At 38.7% G+C, this 20592-nt stretch overlaps 1 protein-coding gene across 1 annotated transcript in view; it reads right to left on the minus strand.

Moving 5' to 3' along the window:
* DIAPH2 (diaphanous related formin 2) overlaps positions 1–20592 on the minus strand; it is a 184436-nt gene that overhangs the window by 149641 nt on the left and 14203 nt on the right. The window contains exons 2-11 of the mRNA XM_069015023.1: positions 16858–16890; positions 14281–14457; positions 13321–13425; positions 9705–9725; positions 5405–5544; positions 4947–5021; positions 4796–4865; positions 3682–3818; positions 2776–2887; positions 308–418 (exon numbers count right to left, since the gene is read on the minus strand). Coding sequence (XP_068871124.1) covers positions 308–418; positions 2776–2887; positions 3682–3818; positions 4796–4865; positions 4947–5021; positions 5405–5544; positions 9705–9725; positions 13321–13425; positions 14281–14457; positions 16858–16890 — 981 coding nt within the window. The remainder of the gene's footprint in view (positions 1–307; positions 419–2775; positions 2888–3681; positions 3819–4795; positions 4866–4946; positions 5022–5404; positions 5545–9704; positions 9726–13320; positions 13426–14280; positions 14458–16857; positions 16891–20592) is intronic.

The raw sequence follows: 20592 nt of genomic DNA on the forward strand, positions 1-20592 counted from the left end.
CAAAGAAAGTTAATCCAAGATTGGTTCCACAGCCAGATTCACATTCACTGCATGAGCTTTGAGCTCATTATGCAGAATCCAGCTACCTTAATTTAATTTCTAATACACCGACTTGTTTCAACTCCTATTCTGGTTTACACAGCTCCTGAGAACCTAAATTTGTAACTCTGCAGACTAAAATCAGGTTTGGATTGATAATCTGACCTTCTGCACCCCCAATCCTTCCCTTCTGCTGTTCTGCTAAAACAGTTTGGTTATCTTCAACATTCACAGCAGACAGTGATCAACCCATACACAAATAACTTACAGGCAGTATTTTCTTCAGGCCACAACGTAAAAACTCATTTCTCAAGTGTATCCTGAAATCAAGATCTTCTGGAGATGTAACAAGGGCATTGATGAGCTGCATACATGCTACCTGTTGTCAGAAATACAGAATGAAAATCAATATTGCTTCAGTCACTGCTTCAGTTTAATTATAAAAGCAAAGAGATGGGTGTTATCATGCAGCACACATGCAACACTTGGGTTTATTTTAGCAACATCAAATTCTGCTGTGTCTGTTTCCATATCAGGATGCTTCTGCTGTGTCAAAATAGTACCATATGAGTGACCATCACAGAATAATATCATGGAATGGTTTGAGCTGGAAGGGACCTTTAAAGTTCATCTTGTCCCACCCCTGCCATGGCAGGGACACCTTCCACTGTCCCAGGTTGCTCCAAGCCCTGTCCAGCCAGGCCTTGGACACTGCCAGGGATCCAGAGGCAGCCTCAGCAGCTCTGGGCACCCTCTGCCAGGGCTCCCTACACTAAAATCATACACCAGTTATTCCCAATCTGAAGTTGCCCACTGCACCTCCTTCTTCTTCTCCTCACTATTCACCAGTTTGAAAACTGTTTCTACAATAACTAAAAACTTCAAAAAACCCCACATCAGAACCACCCAAAAAACACCCATACCCAAGTAAGTCACATCACCAGGTGTTTTTTCTATTCCTGCAGATCACTTCTGCAAAATGCCCGAAGTCTCAGGATAGTGGCTAATGGTTTAATTGAACAGCTGTGCACTTTAATTGATTTACTTGGAAACAGGTAGACAATAGCACAACACCAAAAGTGCTGATCCACATTAAAGACTAAAATGGGACTCAAGGGAAATACCAAGTTTGGTAAAAGATGTTAACTGCAAACAGAAGTAGCATTAGAGTAGGACCAAAAAAAAAAATCAATAGCTGCAGAGGAAAAAAAATCAGATAAAAAGCACTCTTCCTGTTTTAATTACACTCACTATTTAGCTTTAATAGAACACCTTATGGAGTCTCAGATTTCTATTAAAACACCCTTTCAAAGGCACTCTCTTGATAGAGCTGCATCTTCAGATAATGCAGTATCATCGTCCTTGCTTGAATGATTCTTGTTATTTTACTACTATGACATGACTTAACAAGCCAAAGTACATGTCCAATCTGAAATTAATAGAGAGAAGAGGTGCCATCTGCTCTGATTGCTGCTGCCACAGAGACTCTGGCTTAATGGCTTGTGCTAATACATTACAAGTAAAGAACGATTTTGTCAGAAACAAGGTAATGAGTCTTGCAATTGTGCCTTCACTGAGGTATCAGAGAGCTTTGGGAGGGGGAGCTTGGCAGGAATGGTGGGTGGTTGTTTTTGTTTGCCTTAAATCAACAAGGTCATAAAGAAGGAGACAAGCTCAGAATGAATTCTTCAGTGATAGCACTATTAAGATCAGAATGTCATTTACAGAAACTTGCTGAACACCATTAACTCATCAGCCCTGAAACAAGAGGTGCTAACAGCAAACACAGCATTAAGGCAACTACAGCTGATGTGTATTAGATCCAAGACTGGAAAAAGGCATCCCAAGGATACCTACCCAGTTCACATTGTACTTTTCCATATCTTTCAGCCAAAATAGCTGAAATACAAATTCTAATACAAAATGTGCATCAATACTGTACTGGGAGAAGACAGTAAGTCAAAGTCATCCTTTAATAGGATATTCAGCCACTTGGCCTCCATGCAAACATGGCAGTACCAAAAAAAAAACCCCAAACCAACCCCAATTTAAAAAAAGCTTGCATTGTAATAGCAACCAAAACTCTTAGCTAGTCTGGTGCCCACAGAGAATTAAAAGTCTCTATCCATTGACCATAAGCAGCAATGAACATGATCTAAGTCAAGACTTAGTAAAAACCACTGGCAGAGAATGTTTATTTTATTATTTTATAAAAACAACTTTAAAAGCTCACTAGATCACCCTTAGAGAAGCACTAGTGGCTGATGAGAGGCACACATTGAACACACCAAGGAATGCAGAGTCCCTGTTGACGAAAGTACCAATGATATCCTGCTGTACTTCATTCATCCCAAAAGGAACAGTGCCAAAACTGGGCACAGCCCATTCTACACCTGCCATAATTATCATATCTGAATATTTAAGAGGCAACAGTCAAAAGCCCCAGAACCAGGAACAGATTTATTACCTGAACATTACATCTGGCATTCAAGGAAAGAAATATCACTAATTACTCTCTTTACTACAGTCAAGACTTCTTAATCCTTTTTTTGGCACAAGAACTGAGCTCCTTGCTCTCAAACCACTAACAAGCAGAAAATCTAATACCAGTGGACCATTGGTGTTTATTTCTCCTCTTTTACTGACCCCTGTTTTGCGTGTAAATTATTGAAAGGTCACAAAGCAATCCACCGTGTTCCAGCCTTTTAGCTGAAGGACACAGAAAAGCAAACTCACCTGCAGCTGTATGAACTCGTGGTTCTCCAGGCCTTCAACAATCTGAGAGAAACGCTCTTCCCTGCTGTGCCTCTCAGCAGCAGTTGTTATAGCACACAAAAGCTTGTCCAGACTAAGAGAAAGACAAACTGTCAAAAGGCACAGCACAGCCAACTCGCTCATTTTAAACATACTCAGCCCACTATCCACATGACTCAAGGCTTTAGGGCACTGACAGAGTTTAAATGCATTTATCTACAAAAGGTGAAAACAAATCAAGAATCAAGTGTTAAAAATATCTACAAGATTAATGTTGGAATAAGAAAAAAAGGGTGAGTAAATCTCTGTATTATTATTTCAGCTAAGAAACAATCAATCAGTGAGGGAGAAAAAATCCTTACCTCTCCAAGGCCATGCACTTGAAAACAGATGACATGTTTAACATCTGGAAATTCTAATAAATTGTCCTTTCAGAAATCAAAATGTTTTAATCTATTTATTGCATAGTAGATGAAGTTTGCCCATTTGAACCTTCAGTAAATAAATACAACGATGAATTTACAGGAAACATATGCCAAGTGATTATCTTTGTTTTAAAAATCTCATGGGCAAGTGCTAAATAAGTTCAACTGTTCCAAAGCCCAGCTGCAAATGCAAACTTCTTGTTCCTGTGGTAGAGAGGTGATTTGTCCTTTCAGACCTTCCACTTCAGCCACAGTGCAAGTGAGCCACAGGTCTCTGCTCACTTGCTTTTCTCTGATTTAATACTGAATTAGGGCAATAGAACAGGTGAAATCTCTTTAATTTTAAACCACATTAATAAAGACTTAATAGGCTACATTTGTTTCACTGACAAGGTTTCTCACCTGTGTCCAAGTTAACAACTCATGAGCACAAAAAAAGAGAAAGCTTCAATATCTCACTTACATGTTTTCCTCTCCAACAATGCAGATGGCAGAAAGGATTTTCACTGTCTCAGTCATCATGTGTGGTTGCTTTGGATCAATTGCTCTTGACAACAGCAAGAGACTCCTTTCATCTCCTAGAATCCTTTGCAAACCGTACTGAAACAAAAAGCTCCTGATGAAAAGGGTGCTCTTGCCTTGGACACTCCTCACTAGCTCTGGGATAAGGTCCTTAGGGATTCTCCCAACCCCTCCCTCCCACAGGGGCTTTGGCAACACTCTACTAAAAGCCTCAGGCCACAGGTCAGTGTCCCCAGTCTTGAATCTGAGGCTTTCTGCTGACAGAGATTCAGCTCTTCAGGAGGACACTGGGACCTTGTAAAATCACTACACCCACCAAAAGACAAATCAGGTTTTATTTTCTATGTCTGGAACACCCCAGAAGTATGAAAAATCTGCCTTTCTCCCTCTTCATTAGACAAGCTCATCTGTGAGATTTTTCTAAACTGGGTAGAAGTAGTTATAAGTAATTTTTATGCAGTTTTATTTGCTGGAGAGGATACATAAGTACAAGACTTCAGATTTTGCTATGCATTAAGCAAAATTACAAGTTTAATACATCAGCTTCTAGAAACAGTACTCATACTCTGTAAACCTGAGTAACCTGTGTTAGAGAAAATTAGATCCAACTTAACCTAATCCTTTACCCACAATCTACCAACTTAAAAACCACAGCTAAAAAGATATCAAATCCTATTCAATTTAAATCAGGTGAAAAGTACATTATATTAACAATCATGTATTGAAATCTGAATTTATAAAGCTTTATTTTTTCTAATTTCCAAGTAATTCATTTCCAAATTCACTTACCTTAAATTTATACTATCATCCTCCCTTTATCAAATATTTTACTGCCAAAAATCAATAGTATTGAACAAAACTAAGAAAAAAAATGCATATTCTGAAAGGCTCATGAAGAAGACTCTTAACAGAAGAGTAAGACTTACACTTCCAAAGAGTTAAACACTGGATATCCCAAAGCTTTCCTTCCCTCTCCAACATTTAACATGCTACATATATCTTGAGCTAAGAAAAATCAATCATGCTAGAAGTATGTGAATTTAAAATACACTTACTTTATTGTTCATAAATGCTTTGAGGCACTGGATAAGTTTATGTTGATTCTTCTTATCAATACTTTCTTGCCTTGAGAGGAATGAGGAAAATAACATAAGGAAATTCTTCACAACTTCCCCACCCCTCCCTTCAAATGATCCAAGTCCTTACTGTTTCTTGTCCAGAAGCTTTTCCAATGCATCCAACAGAAGTCCAAGACCTTCATGTCCAAAATTGTTAACCCAGCTAGAAAAAAAAAAAACCAAAGAAAAATGCTTTTAATTATTTCTTAACCAAATGCAAAACTTGCAAAGTTATTTCTCCGTTACTGCTTGTGCATCCCTTCGTAGGCTCCACTTTCGGTCTCACTTCCCAAAAGACCTGATCAGTCACCAAGGGAAACGTTCCAACAAGTACAAATTGCTGAAAGCCACAGTGAAAGGTGAGGAGATATTGCAGACAGCTGCAAACGTTTCACTTATCCTTGTCCAGGGTGCTGAGAACACTGCTCTCCTGTCAACAGGCATTAGCATAATTACTCTGTTTCAAAAAAACCCCAAAGCCCACAACTCTCTCTTGCTTAGCAAAAACAGCATGATGAAAACTACTGCAGAAATTGCTCTGCTTACCTGACTGGGTTGCTGGTTAGAGACACTCGCAAAGACTCCAGGCAATTAAGAAGTTTTTCATCTGAAATTCCAGATCGCAGCTCATGGATATATTCTTGTGAGGACAGTGTGCATTCGTGCTTGCTGTTTTTTAGTCCACCCTATCACAGAAGGCAGAATGCTGCTGAGTGTTCTATTGATCAAGTAGTGTTTAGATGATAAAATAGAAGAGTAATATTTCCATGTGAATTTTCAAGTCACAGTACAAGTATTCAAGACACCAGACTTGACTTGGATTTGTCACCAGTGTTTAATACTTCTGGTTTTGCACCACAAGGATAACTATTTCTGCTGGAATCTTTTTCACTTCTTTGAGTAAAAGTGCATGTACTACAAATTGAATATAAAAATTTAATTCCATCATTCAGTTGTATTAACATCTTTAATGAGAGTAAATTAAACACCTACTTCACAACACTGTATTAGAAAATCACAGACAAAAAAACCCCAGTTCATGCAACTTCGTGAGCCAATTTTTTGCTGTACCATAGTCCATGTTTGGCCCCTAACAGATATCTCTACAGGATGTTGTTTGCTGCAAAAAAAATGATACAGGAGATTTGACAAAGAGCTCTCTCCTGCTGAAGTGCCACTACAGAAGAATAACCACTTCCAAGGTATTTCACTATTAAAATCCCTGAGCATCAGTTTTTAGAGCTATAGTATTCAAACCCATGAACAAGACACAAAGCATTTTCCAAAAGGTGCAACTAATCTTTTGTACAGCTCTGACAGGTTGCAGTAGGCTTATCTCAGAAGAGTGCTTATGATTCATTTGCAGTTCCTAAAGCTCCTTAGCTCTGAAGGGTCTGTTGAAGACACCCTGATAAAGATGCCCTGGGTGCAAAGGCAGTATCAAGTGCCTGACCTGAAGAGTGTTTATATACATTTGGTTTTAATTGTATCAGAAGCTTCCACCGCTAATATTCATATTAGTCTCTCTTTCACAAAGGTCTCCACTTCTCAAAGTTTCTGGTTTGCTCTCTTCAAATTCTTACCATTCATTTTCCAAAAATGCACTAAGTATGGCTGATGACAAAACGACTTGGCTAAATTTAAGTGAATGACTTTGACCTAGAGATTCAATGCATAAAACAGAACTAAGTCCACATTATCCTTTCAGATTAGAACAAAAACATGACAGACTGTGACTGCATTGAGACAACAGTGTCCTCTGCACTCTGTCAGCTTTGAAGATGTTTCTTGCTGACATGCAAAAGACCTTCAGCTGGACATCACCTGCCAGTTACATATCAAAGGACCAAGGCAGACAAAGATGAGTAAGAAGGATATAAAGGGACTGGAATCAAGTCACCATCCACCTCCTAAACAGAAAGATGCTCTTCCACCAAAAGAAAAAGGAATAAATTGGTGGGGATTATCTTTATGAGAGCAGGAACTGATTGTAAATCAGGTTAATGTATCAAAAACCATAAAAATTCAGAAAAATCATCACTCCAAAGGACCATAAGACAAAGAACTAGAAAAAGGAACAGCTTTAAGCCATTCATTGAACAGATGGGAATCAGAAAAGATTCTATGTGTAACCAATGCACATCGACACAGTATGGATCTAACTGGGCACAAATTGTCATTTCAGCCATTCCCCAACTGGGAAAAGAAGAGAACAGAAATACTGCTGAGAGCCAGAAAAGGTACAAAGAGATGAGACAATGGTGACTTCAATCAAATGCCACTGTCTGTGAAGCTAGACCCTGAAAAGCACTCTAGAATGCAAGACATAGTGGCTTTTCCCAAGAGATGAGTTTGCCCTTCCACTGCAGTCTGCTGCAAGCTCCAAAAGAGACTCCAATTCACACTGGGGCAACCTGAAATCTTTGCTACTCTTTGCTTCATGTTTAAACCAGGATGTGATCTTGCTGCCTCCTCTTTCTATGCCATCCAGGCCATCAGTGAAGCACCTCTGCTCTGCCAAGTCCTTTATTTTCAGAAGACCTATGACCTCCTCAAAAGTATTTACAGTAGGTCAGAAGTTCAAAGCACTGGCAGCATGCTCTGCTAAGGCTCCTTCCCATGTCTTGCAGGACAGGCACATTTCTTCATTGATTCTTTGAAAAAGCACCTTTAACTGCACAGCAGTAAGGAACTAACTCCTCTTCTTTATTCTCTTCAAAATGGATGGTCACTCAAGACAGGTCATAAAAAGCCATTCTTAAAATCTTTCAGAGAATTCTCAGCTCACCAGGGTTACTTTCTGTTATTCCCTGTAATCAGCATCTCAGTCTCAATCCACTCTTACCCCTAGCCATGCTAACTCGAGTGCTGAACCAGGTGCTACTTCTTTTATTTCCCTATTCAAAGAGAGTTTGATTGGAATACTATTTTTGAGTAATGCTATGCCTTTATATGGATCAGATCTTAATATAAGCATTTCTCATTACTTTGAGGTACAAGGTCTCAGTGAAACATACATTTTACAGGAGAACTCTAATAAAGGTGAAGGCAAAAGTAAAGTAGAAAGAAACTGAGATGGTTGGGTCCCACATCAGAATGTTCAGAGATTAAACCAATGCTTATGAATGAAAGTCTTAGAAATTACTTTATGACCAGTTACCTTCATACTGTTACAATCAAGGCAGAGGATGATTCATGGATGCCAACTCAAGTGAGAGCCTGGACCACAGAGCAGTCGCACCAGTGCTGACGATCCCATGTGAGATTCCAACAAGTTCAAGCTCCCAAGTCCCCATGAACAGGGAAACCTCTTCTCTGCAATCTCTACAACCCAACAGTACTACTGGGAACATGGCAAAATTCCTCTCCTCCCTAACCACAGAGAGTCCATAAACCTCCAAGGAAATAGCTCCACATGCTGACAGAAACAAACAATTCCTAAAGGATGAATCCTGGAAGAAGCACACGGAGGTGCAAGCGCTCATTAAGCAATAATATGCAGAAGCCATACTCCAGGCACAGCATTTCTTATTTTAGTATTTAGCAAGTTATTTGCACAAAACCATGCTTTTAATGCAGAGCTGTTCTTGCTCTCTATCAGACCCTGAACTCAAATGCATGGGGAGGAAAACATCTTAGAGTTTCTCCCCTACCCAATGTGGGAATATCAGCTTCCTTTATAAAATAATCTCTTCACAAAGCAGCTGTTCAGGCTAATTCACACCATAAGGAAATTACATGGCAGCAGGGATTATTTGAAACTGGTTGTAACACGCTGAACTGGAAAATTAGTCATTTTTCCCCTCAAAAATCAAATACCTTTAAACACATAAGCACAATTTAGGCATTTTTCTCAATCAGGGGAAGAACCAGTACTGTGTACAGAACTAAGAAATACTGGTGAACACAAAGAAAAGTCTCTTTAAAGGCCACTATGAACAAGACAGAGCCAAGAGAAAAATATACAAGAATATAGTGTGTAGGAAATAAACCTAACCTTGTCTGAGGCGATGATTAGACAGTTCTAAGTCATAGATTGTTCTCTATTATTTTTACTACAGAATTTAATTATAGAGGATGAACTAAGTGGAAAGCCTTGCTGTACCTGAAAAGCCTGTTTTAGCTGTAATCAAAAACACAGTCCATCCATAATTAAAAAGAACATCTTTGCTTTCAACCACTGTTTTAAACATGTATGTAATTATTTCCCAAAAAATCCTTTTTTCCAGGAAACTAACTTCCTGAACTCATTCCCACAAATTAAATCCCAAGTATTTGTTTATAATATTTGAATTTAATTATGACAACATAAAATGTAGATAAATCCTTAGTAAGACAAAAGTTATGCTCTCAGTGATTTCATCTTAAACTTACTGACCTTCTGAATACTCTAAATTAATCTTATTCTCACACTGATCTGCTGCAGTTGGCATTTCCAAGACAAGCTATGAATAATAACAATTAGGACATAAAAAAATTCCTTATCTGAACAGAATGAAGTAAGCCAAATACTGCCAATTTAAAATTTCAAGTGCCTGCCTTCAATAAAAAGCAAGACAAGCACAAATTATATTTGTTGCTCACAATGAAGAGATGAGCTCAGTGAGTCTGAAGTATTTGGAAATAGACTCCTGAAAACTTGAAGACATCCCTCAAAAGTGTAAGCAATGATCTTATACTGGTAAGATAAACATGACTGAGGTGGTCGACAATTATTTTGTTAAAACAAGGATTCAGTTGTGCCCACTGAACTTTTAAAACCCAGATAAAGGTCCAAAATATTCCAGCCTAATCTCTAGAAAGGGAAGTTCATAAGAGAAAACAAAACTCTCGTGTTCGTACTCACCGGAACTTTACTTCCGACTATCTGCATGCAGTGGTCAGCCAAGAGAGGTTATTGTGTGAAAAAGATAATAATAATACATAAATAAACACAGCACAGTACTTAGTAGGATGTAGTTGCACACACATTTTTCAGTGTTTAACCATTAGTAGTAGTTACATTCTTTTATCACTTTATCAAACTGTTTAGGGGTTAGAGCTTCTCAACAGGAAAACAGCAGCTCTACTGCAGGAGCAACAGTTTCAAATTCTTATGTTCTGCTGCTAAATCATCAGCATTTGACACATTTACCAGCACATAACTAAATACCTGGCTTGAAAGCTACATCTTGAAAGATTAAATGTGCCATTTTGCTGAAATTATCAGGTCAGATACTTTATATATGACACTGAGAACCCTACAGAACATGCTAATGGCATACTGACTTCCTTGCATGTATAACAACTGCTTTTATTATGGAGCTTTTGATCTGTTTAGATGATGTCACCACTGAATTTAATTAAGTTTTCGTAATCAAAAACATAGCCTACAGTTATAACTCCAACTTGCATTTCAGAAAATCTCACATGACATTTTTATTCAACTGCTCAGTATGGATGCTTTTAATTACATGGATAATTAAACAGTGATTTTCAGAATGCCATCTTCTCTTTACCATGGAACAGCATCTCTCTATATTCATGAACAAAAAGTTGGCTTTCCCCAGGGGAAACTGCAGGAAGGCAGCACATCTGTGCCCTGTTCTGTCACCTTGCACAAATGCCCACGTTCCTGGGAACACCAGGACAACGGAGCTCTGCTCCAACACCACAGGCCTCTCCTCCTCAGCTCACCTGCTGCAATCTGATAGCAGCAGCCAGTTTATTGAATAACCACTTTCATCTGCTCAGGAGCTGATTTGGTTCTGAGATCTGAATGTGACTGTATCTGTTCAGCCTCCACCTGCTCCATTTTCTACTCTTATCTCTTCTGTTGCTCCTTTAGGGAGGCTTTCAGAAACAGAAGTCCCTGCAAGACTTTCACAGTCAACACTTCTCTTCCTGATGAAGCTCCTCCCTCTAGAAGCACAGGAAGGGACTGCCATCACCAGACAATCTCTTCTCCTAATTTACTATTTTCTTCTCTCACCAATGGCTCAACTATTCAGTACAGCACAAAATGTCACCACATTCAGTTCTGAAACAGAATTCCAATCCTCCACCAATTCTCAGATTTAATTTCCATGGTCAACAATCTTTCTCTTCAAGGGAGAGAAGGAATGAGGAGCATAGAAAATCACTTCCCATGAAAGCATCCAGCTCATGAGCTTCTACACATCCTCCACCCCCAAGGAAAACTTTCTTCACGCAGTGAAACCCAAAGTTCCTTTCTCAGAACTCTGAAGACAAGTGTTTCAGAAAAGCATGGTCAACATGCTGCAGATGGCACACACGCAGGGGAAATGAAGCACCAAATTTAAAATAATTCGGTTAAGACAACATCAGCAAATGAGAGTGATATCTTCACATGAAGGGAGAGAGCTCAAAAGCCTAATTAAAACAAACATGAAATGAACTGCAAGAAAAGTCACATCAACGGTTAAGTGTGTTTTGTAAGAGCTCTAAGCAGAAGGTCCAAGTGTTTTCAGTGTAAAAAGAAGACAGGTAATTATCTATGACAAAAGAAAAAGGTAGAAAATTTAAAGACAGATCATTTTGAATGCAACCAGCATTTTCATGGAAGACAATCCTGAAGAAAAAAGAAAGTTTGAAAATTCATGATGCAGTAAAGACTGATTAGGGCTTGAATTCATCTGAGCAGAACAGTAGTTGCACTAAACAGAAGAAGAAATTACAAGTGAAAATGAGGTTTTGCACCATTGTAAGATCCCAATCAACATTTCAAAATTAAGCTCAGTATTTTAGAATTTTTTAACAATCAAGATGCTAGCTATTTAGAAGTTAAATTAGGATAACATGCTACAGAAAGGTAATGTGTATTTCTGAAAGATTCCATTCAAATGCTGTGATTCAACTGCAAGAAGGACATACTGAAGCACACAAACTTCAATATGAGCCATTTTTCCAATAGGAAAAACTCTTTGCATACATGTAAAACATCCACACTGGTGCTGACTTAAGCCCAAAGTGCACATTCACGTACAAGGATCTTTTAGGATGACTTGGTTTTAAATTGTTAGTACATTTGGACAAATATATTCCCCATTCTGTTAAGCTTCCCATGCTGCAGCACACACAGGGAGGAATGCAATGCATTAAAATTTCAGCAGGAAGCCATGCAATGGTAGCCATGCTTTCCTTACTCTGCTACACCATTCTGGGGCTTGAGGCAGCCACATTTCAATAGCAGCATACATGAGAGACATCACCACTGTTCAACTACTTTTTGGAAAAAGCTGCAAATACTTCCACAATTTCTACTTTCACTTTCTACTCCTTCATAAAGTATTTTTGCGTACTAAGAAAAATTCCAGATTTAATATCGATCATCAAGTGCAGATAAAAATCTTACAGAGCATAATTAGTAGTTCCCAAAGACAGTCTAGTTCATAGTTCATAACATTCACTGCATAAGCTTGAATAATTCTCCAGTAATTTGTACATTTAGTTAGACCATGCTTAAAGCACTGAATTCCTTCCAGCACACACTAAAGGGCTGTGGATTTTGTTTAAGATGAATTCATGCAGGAACATCACTCCTCAGAAACTAGATCACCATTTTCATTATCATTTCATCACCATTGTAACACAAGCTTTTCCTCACTAATGTTTCATGCAAGGCATTTGCATACTAATTGCATGTCATTGTCATCTTAATTTTTGAAATTTAACCTGCAGAGCTGATTTTCAAGGTTAAAAAGAGACAAGTCAAGTGTACTGCTTGCAGTCCATGCTTACAGATTCCTTAGGCAGACACCAACATAATCTATTTATTTCTGTATTTGCCATAGTCAACTTTTAACACACACAAAGCACACTGTTGTATTTTATAACTAATTAGTACTAACAGTTCAACTGCAGAAGATAAACTGCAGCTCTTCATTACTTGAAACTGTATTTCTCCACCCCAAAAAATGCTGGAGCATCCAGTCATTTCCTTACACTTCTTGCACCCTGAGGAAGACAGACTTCAAAAATTCTGCATGAAGGGCTAATCAATCAATTAAACTACAGAGAATAATCAACATGGATGAAAGATGAAAACATTTTTTCTATTCAAATTGTAATCTGAAACTGGTTTTAAGACCATCTCTTCACTAAAGGAGACTAGTACATACATTGCTACTGAAACCACAAAGTCAAAACCTTTTAGTACCAAAAATTCCTAAGATGAATTCCACAGAAATATGCTCAGGTTCCATCCATGACTCTCCATCATTAAATCTGCAGTTTCTTATAGTTTACAAGAAAGGCTCAAGTTTTCACATTGCCCAGCAGGGGACACATGAACTAACTGCTCAGATACAGCTGCAAGCATTTAAAAGTAAGTAAATACACATTTATTTTTTCCTACCACTCTTAGATAAACAGACAAAAACTGTCAAATTTCAAGCTTGAAAAGCATCCCACTCAAAGCTAAGCCTCCTCCTCAGGTGTGCCTCGGAGAGGGGAGCACTTACGGATTTGGCAGTTGCAGAAATGTACTGGACAACCATCTCCCGCTTCGTGCCCAAGTCTTTATCTCGTAACGGAGCTTTCCGTTCCTCATTCAGGTTCATGTCTTCCTGTAAAGAACCAGACCACACCACATCAGGAATACATCTCAGGATTTTTATTAGTCTTTGTTCTTTTTAAGCTACTTTGGTTAAACAGTTATCAAGCAAACAGAAGGGACTTTCTCCAGTTTATTTCATTTTGCCCTACCTGATTTTCTCATTTAATTCTGTCACCTCAAGTGCTCACTGGTTTTGAGATTTAGCCAAGATTCAAATTGCATCAAGGGTAGTTAGCATTTGTGAAACTTGGCTCAAGAAGTAAAACTAGAGGGCAAGCACAACAATTCTACACCTCAAGTCAATACATAAGTGTCAACTCTTGTGATGTTCCTGTGTTTTTAGGGAAATCTTATCACAATGGGCACCATTCCTGCATTACCTAATCAGAAGGCTCTTATTACATGGATTATTAGCTTGTGGAAGGGGTAGATGTGAAACTCCTCCAACTCATATATTTAAAACAAGCCTAAAAGTCAAAATGCTGTGCTAGATTAAATCTAGTAAGACACCTGTTTCACTAACTGATTAAATACAATGCAGTCATTACTAGTCATGACTAGGCTTGCCATTAAAAATCAAAGTAACTTCAGCCTAGCACCTAAGAGCAGTCAGTGTTAGTGTAAAAACTACTGGTGAACAGCTTTGTCAAAGAGCTGTTAGTCTGTGAGACAGACCAATATAAACTGTCTGCTTCAATAAACATTCCTTGGAAAAGTTTAAAACTAATCCCTTAATCTAACAAGCAAATCAAGCAAGTGTTAATTAACACTTATCCAATCCTTCAAAAGACACTCACAGCTTCACTGAACAGAGCAGAACCACACAGTGGAACAGGGCAGTTCTCAGGCCATACCCACACCTTACCATCATTTTTTCGAAGAGATCCATAACTTCCTTTTCTGATAAGTTCATGCAACGCTCATCAACAAGTGCCTGGGCATGTGGGATCTCACTAATGGAAGGCTGAGAGTCAATAGGATGCTGAATGAGAGGCTTCTCCTTCTTCACTGCCGATTTTCTGAAGCTTGTAATTCTGTCACGCTGCAAAGACATTCATTCAAAAATAAGCAGAAATAGAGAAAAGTAGCCAATTACATGGCAGCAATGCACATGTTTTTAGTTAATTCAAGCAGCAGAGTTAAACTGAGCTGTAAGTAAAAATACTCTAATATTCAGAGATTACTTTGCACAGAAAGACAACATGTAAGATAAACTCATGACAGGTCACATGCAAAAGGGATTTTAATATTTCCCATTGATTTAAAATTGCACCAGCTAGGTTAAACTCTTAGCATTTCAAAATCTTCAGCTCATCTTCTCTCATTACTCTCCAATTATCCTGATAGTGAATAAATATGGTACCACAAAGGTAATGTCCAATGTTCCTTCACCTGAAGAGCTATAAGTCTTTGGAGGACAACTGAAAAAGTCAGCATTGGGAAGGAGGTACTCACAAGTTCATCAGGCTTACAAAAAATTCCTGCTAAAGTAAAATAAAGTTTGTAGAGGAATTAATGCTCCAAGCATAGTTCGTAACTCCCTGAAGAGTTTTTGAGTAGGAAGTCCTGAAATTAGTGCCAAACTTTAGAAAGCCAGGTGCTGGGTTACTCACACAGAAGCAGCCACCCATGGTTAAATACATGGACAGACGTTGGTGAAAGCATCAGACACTGCCAGGGCGTTTCTCTGGTTAGGGCTGACTGCTCAGGGCTGACACCAAACCCCCACTCCCTGGGCTCTAGGCATGCTCAGTTACTTTGTTAATACTGGAAACAACCAACACCAGCACCCTCCTTATAAGGCCATTTTTTAAATTTATAATTATTCTTATCAATATATATTTGTTATCATTTATTTATTATATTTGTTATTTATTATAAATATCATTATATTTATATTGTTTTTATCTTTATAAAATGTAACTATTCTGAAGACAGCCTGATTTTTTTATTTAATAACTGTCCTTAATTTTTTTAATATATATATATATATTCATTTTGAGAACATTATGCATGTAGCAATTTTGCTCAAGGAACTCAAGTATTTGTGTGCATCCACAAATACTCCTGTATTTGCTTCAGGCACTGAACAGCCTTATGAAGATGTGCTTTCATCTAACAGCAGCTTATGTAGGGTTACCAGGATCAGTCACAGCACTTCGTCATCTCCACCAAAACACGTAAACCAAAACTTATGTTGGCTACAATTAAACGGCCTCAGTGAGGTGTAAAAAGTTTGATGGAGTATTTTATTTGCAAAAACTTTGATTCCTTTCAGATTAGCAGGTCCAGAGTGGAGAAACTGGAGCAAGAGCTGTGGAGTATGGAGAAGAAAGATTATTTTTCCGTTGTTTTGTTTCTTTTTATTAATTTTTGTTGTTCATTGTTTTTGTTGTTATTTTTGATATCCTACAAGATTACCTGAAATTTTTGAAGGGAAGTGTCCCTAGATAAGCTGCATTCCCTCTGAATTTCTTTTGAGCTTTTTTTCTTTGAGGGAGGGGTGGTAAGGGGGTTCTCTCCTTCCTTAGAAATTTTATATTTGTGGACAGAAACACAATACCTACAAGGATACTGTTAATATCTTTGACAAAGCAAGAATATTACTTTAATCCATTTTCTACCTTACTAGAATAGTTTAAACTACATTTTTGGAAACAAAAATTAGGGCATAGCCTGGTGAAAGGGCCAAGGATACAACATAATGCCTGAAAGGCAGTATCCAAATTTAGCCAGTATGTATCAAATGCAGTTTCATGTTGACCACTCAACAGTCACAAAAAGTCATTTCAGATCCAATTTCACCATACTGCCATCTGTTTCAAGTATAACTTATCAACAACAAATTTGTTCAATGAGATTGCACTGGTGAGACCAGGCACAGTTTCCTAATTTCAGATGTGCAGACAATCATTAACTAAAGAGCCAGTGTAGCTCCAATTTTTATATATATATTACAAGGCCGTAATTTTAATGAAATCAATTTTTCTGAAAAAATACTTTGGAGCCAGTTCCAAAGTATTCAGCTTTATCAAGTTAGTGCTACTGAATCCAAACTTGTTTGGCATTCAGTACACACTCACTATCCAAAATGGTTCCACTTGAATCATGTGGCAATCAACTTTGAAGAACCACTGCAGATCATTTACTGGTAAAGAGAAGGCCAAGAGAAATAACACTTCAACTGTTGAGTAACACTTTCAACATAGCCACAGTATTTCTAAAGTAGTTAAAATGTGCTTAATGAAGTTTCTCCAAATAGAAATCATTATTAATCTTCAACTGAAATCACAAATTAAGATCTTTAGGAATAGTCACTCAATTTTCTGAAATCTAATGCTTAATATCCTTATAGGAATGTTATTTTGTCCACAACATTTGGAGTAAAGTAGCATGCAGCGTGGAGTTACCATTGCAAATTAAGATGCTACAAAGACCTTACCACATCATCTGCCAAAGTTTTTATTTGAATATTCTATTAAAAAAAAAAAAAAACAACACACACAAATCAAAGAAAAAAGACAGTGTTACCTACTGCTTCAGAATAAAGAAGTTTATTTCATGTATTTAAAAAGCATTTGAAATTACACCAAGTGTTCTAACAAAACTGCAGACAAATGAACATGCAACCTCCTGCCTTTTCCATGAAAAAGCAAGCTTGCATCCCATTGCACCTTATCTTTTGAGTATTTAGCTCATGAACCTGAAGGCTGCACTGCTGCAGCACCCCCACTATTGCACAGAAGAGCAGCCAGGTCTCTCAGAAGGGTTTCCAAAACAAACACGGACTCCTGGACTCCCAAGTGCGTCAGCAGAGCCACGGGACACTCTCAGTCCTGACTCAGAGCTGAGCACTGCCCAGGCACCTTCCTGTGCCCAAACCTCTGCAGCCTTCTGCCAGTTTCTCCTGGACCCTGAGTCATGTCAGGCTGGAGATGAACTGGTTGCAGTCAGTGAACTGAAGATGCACAAACCTATTACTGTATCCCATAGCTGTAGGGAGGAGGAGAGAAGGTCCAACAGGCAGGAATTGTGCAGCAAGATTGATTTAATTATTTTACAAACTCTTTTATAGACTTTTTTCTTCATAGTCTAATTGGACAAAGGATCAGCCACCCCCTGGGTGGATTGGCTAGAAATCCTAAAACATCCATTGTCAAAATATTTTCCTACTGTACCACAAGCATAGTTCTACAAGGCTGCAGGTGTTCATAGTTTATAGAACTTCTGCTAATCTCTTTGTGAGAGAGAAAAGTATCCCAGGGGCTTAGAAAGAAGCAAGAAAATTCTTGCTAGCAGCAATATTGTATCCACACAAGCCACTCACTGTTACCTCTCCCTCCCTTTTGCCCCAACACTTCTTCCTGAGCAGGAAAATCCTGCTGACAAAGGTCACTAACATTACATTTTTATTCATGGCCAGAAAAGCCACTCATATTGCACACCAATAGCAATAACCATTATCAAGGAAGCATTTGACTCATGGACTTTGCTCAGTTGACACAAAGCAGTTGTGAATAGGAGTTAAGGTCTAGAACTCACAGGGAAAAGAATTCAAGAAGCATTCAGAAGTCCATGGTACAGTGGAGAGGACTGATCCTGGCTCCCAGGTCAGTCCCCGCACAGCCACTTGCTCATTCCCTCCCAGTGGGATCATGTGGCCAATCAGAAGTACAAAAGCAAGAAAAACTTGATGGTTGAGATATAAAGACAATGTAATAACTGAAGCAGAAAAAAATAAACAAATGATGCAAAAGCCATCAGCTGGCACCAGCAGGCCAATGCCTACCCAGCTTCTGAGCATCTGCTGAATTGTAAAATCTCCTCCTCCCCACCCTGCAGCCCTGCCTTTACTGCCCTGCACGATGTGGTATGGTTTGCAATCTCTTTGGTCGCTGTGGATGAGCTGTCCTAGACAGATCCCCCACACAACCTCCAGACCAGCCATGCTGCTGCGGGGTGGGAGCTCACGGGAAGCAGTAATCCTGGAGACTGGGAAGGGCTGCTCAGCAAAAGCTGAAGCACTGGGGGGTTTTCTTCTGTCAATGCTGTTTTGGTCACAAATCTAGGACACAGCACCAGATGGGCTGTTCTGAACCAACTCCACCTGAGCCTAACCCAGTACAGACATCTGCACATCCAGATGTTGACACCAGCCTTTGAGCTTCCAAACCACCGCATCTCAATGCCCTTCCTTGCACCTCTCCTGCACTTTCATTACCTGGACTTGGTATGGAATTTATAATATTGAAATCAAAACTAAGATGTCCACTTACCGCTCTGGTAAACAAACCTTTTAATTGAGATTACAGAGAAAAATGAAGTAAAGCTTAACCTTGTTTTCAACCCAGAGACAGACAGGCAATCAAGAAGTTCTAAAACTCCACATTCATTTTAGGAGCTACTTGTACTGGATCTTTTTTTTCCCCCTTCTCATTTAAGTACTGTCAATCTCTCCCAGAACCTGGGACAGGATTATCTACCCCATCTCTACACTTATATTGCATTTGTCACTCAAACTCCTCTGGGCAAAATACAGAATACTAAAACAAGATAGCACACTGCATTTTTTCAGACCCCGCAAGCACTCCTCCCAGAGATCCTTCTGGTGCACAAGCTACACTGCTGCCAGCAGCCACTCAAGCAGCACATTTAACAGGTAGGAGAGACACTGCAAGTAGCTGGAGGCAAAGTCAAGGCAGTTCTGTACCTGCAGATCCTCACGCAGTTTTGACAATCTCTTGTACTAAGAAAGAAATGGCACTTCCAGGCTGATTTCAGCACATAACCCAAAAGCATTTTACCTCCCTAGAAGGAAGTGTAAGATATTGCAGATTTTGTAGTCCTCCAGCATTATTCTTTCAGCTATCTATGAGACAGCCAGAGCAACACAAGGCAGAAAAATCAACATCTTCCAAGCTTGTTAAAGACACTGACTCCCTGTTTCCAGGAGCAGCCCAAGGGAAAAGGTTTGGCAAAAATCTCTATGAGGAAACATTTGCAGGGATATCAAATTAACATTTATATGTATAAATACATATACAATTTAAGACAGTTGTATATCATCTCTCTCTTCTAGTTTTTAATATCAACACAAACCACAGAATTTCTTCAGCATCTATACCAAACAGCTATTTCCTACTGATTTGACTTAGTTCTTTACTTAGAAGATCTAAGTGATAGAACTTCTCCCTTTCAAACACTGCCTTTCCAGTCTATCAACAGTTAATACCATTTTCTATTCACTCTTCCCAGTTTTAGTTTCCCCTATGTATCTGGCTACTTTCATAAGTACAGACAGATCATGACAGTAAGGCCCACAAAAATAATAGCATATACTATTGCAACTGCACCAGGCCATCCTTTAATCTCAAAAGGTCTCAAGCCATGTTAATATTCAGAGTAACTGAAATCTTGCACATGAAAATAGTAGAAAGATATTCATCATTCACTACGTTTCTTGATAGAGAAATCACTACTTCCTCATGCAAACAATGCAGGCTGCAGCAGCAACAATGTTACATTCACAGAATTAAATTACTCATGGTGATTGCATCAACTTTTAATACAAAACCCACAGCAAGTCTACTTTTTTTATACCTTTTTCTAACTTGTGTTTTAATAAAACCTTCCAAATCACTTAAGCTGGCCGTGAGTTGTAAACTGAGGTACATTTACATGGATTTATGATAGTTTAATATTATTTTGCCATGCTCTTAATTGTTACACTCAGGAATCTCACTCTTGCCACAAAAATCAAATTAGCAGCAACTCCCAGTTCACCACATGCAGAATGAACAATGATCAGCTGGGTAACTTCTAACTTAACAGCAATTTTCACTCCACTGCCCAGGCAAATCGTGGTGTGCTGGGACACCCATTTCTGCACACAGGGAGAAGCTCCCACTGCTCTGAGCAAAGCCCATTTTCTAGGGGTAACAATCAGAAACTTGACCTCTTAACTTTTATGTTTTTTTTTTTAAACTAAGCTGATATTGCTGTTTTCTACCATTTACCTCAATTTCAACACCTGCAAAAGCCATGGCAAAGCTTCACTCAAGGACAAGTGCTTTTTAATTTGTGTACAAGCAGGAAGGGAATAACTTCCCATATGAGCATCTGAACCAAGGGAGTTTAAAGGGACAAACCCAAAACTGGTTAATGTTTGAAGTACAAA

This window comes from Aphelocoma coerulescens, chromosome 4A, assembly GCF_041296385.1.
Source record: "Aphelocoma coerulescens isolate FSJ_1873_10779 chromosome 4A, UR_Acoe_1.0, whole genome shotgun sequence".
NCBI classification, from domain to species: Eukaryota; Metazoa; Chordata; class Aves; order Passeriformes; family Corvidae; genus Aphelocoma; species Aphelocoma coerulescens.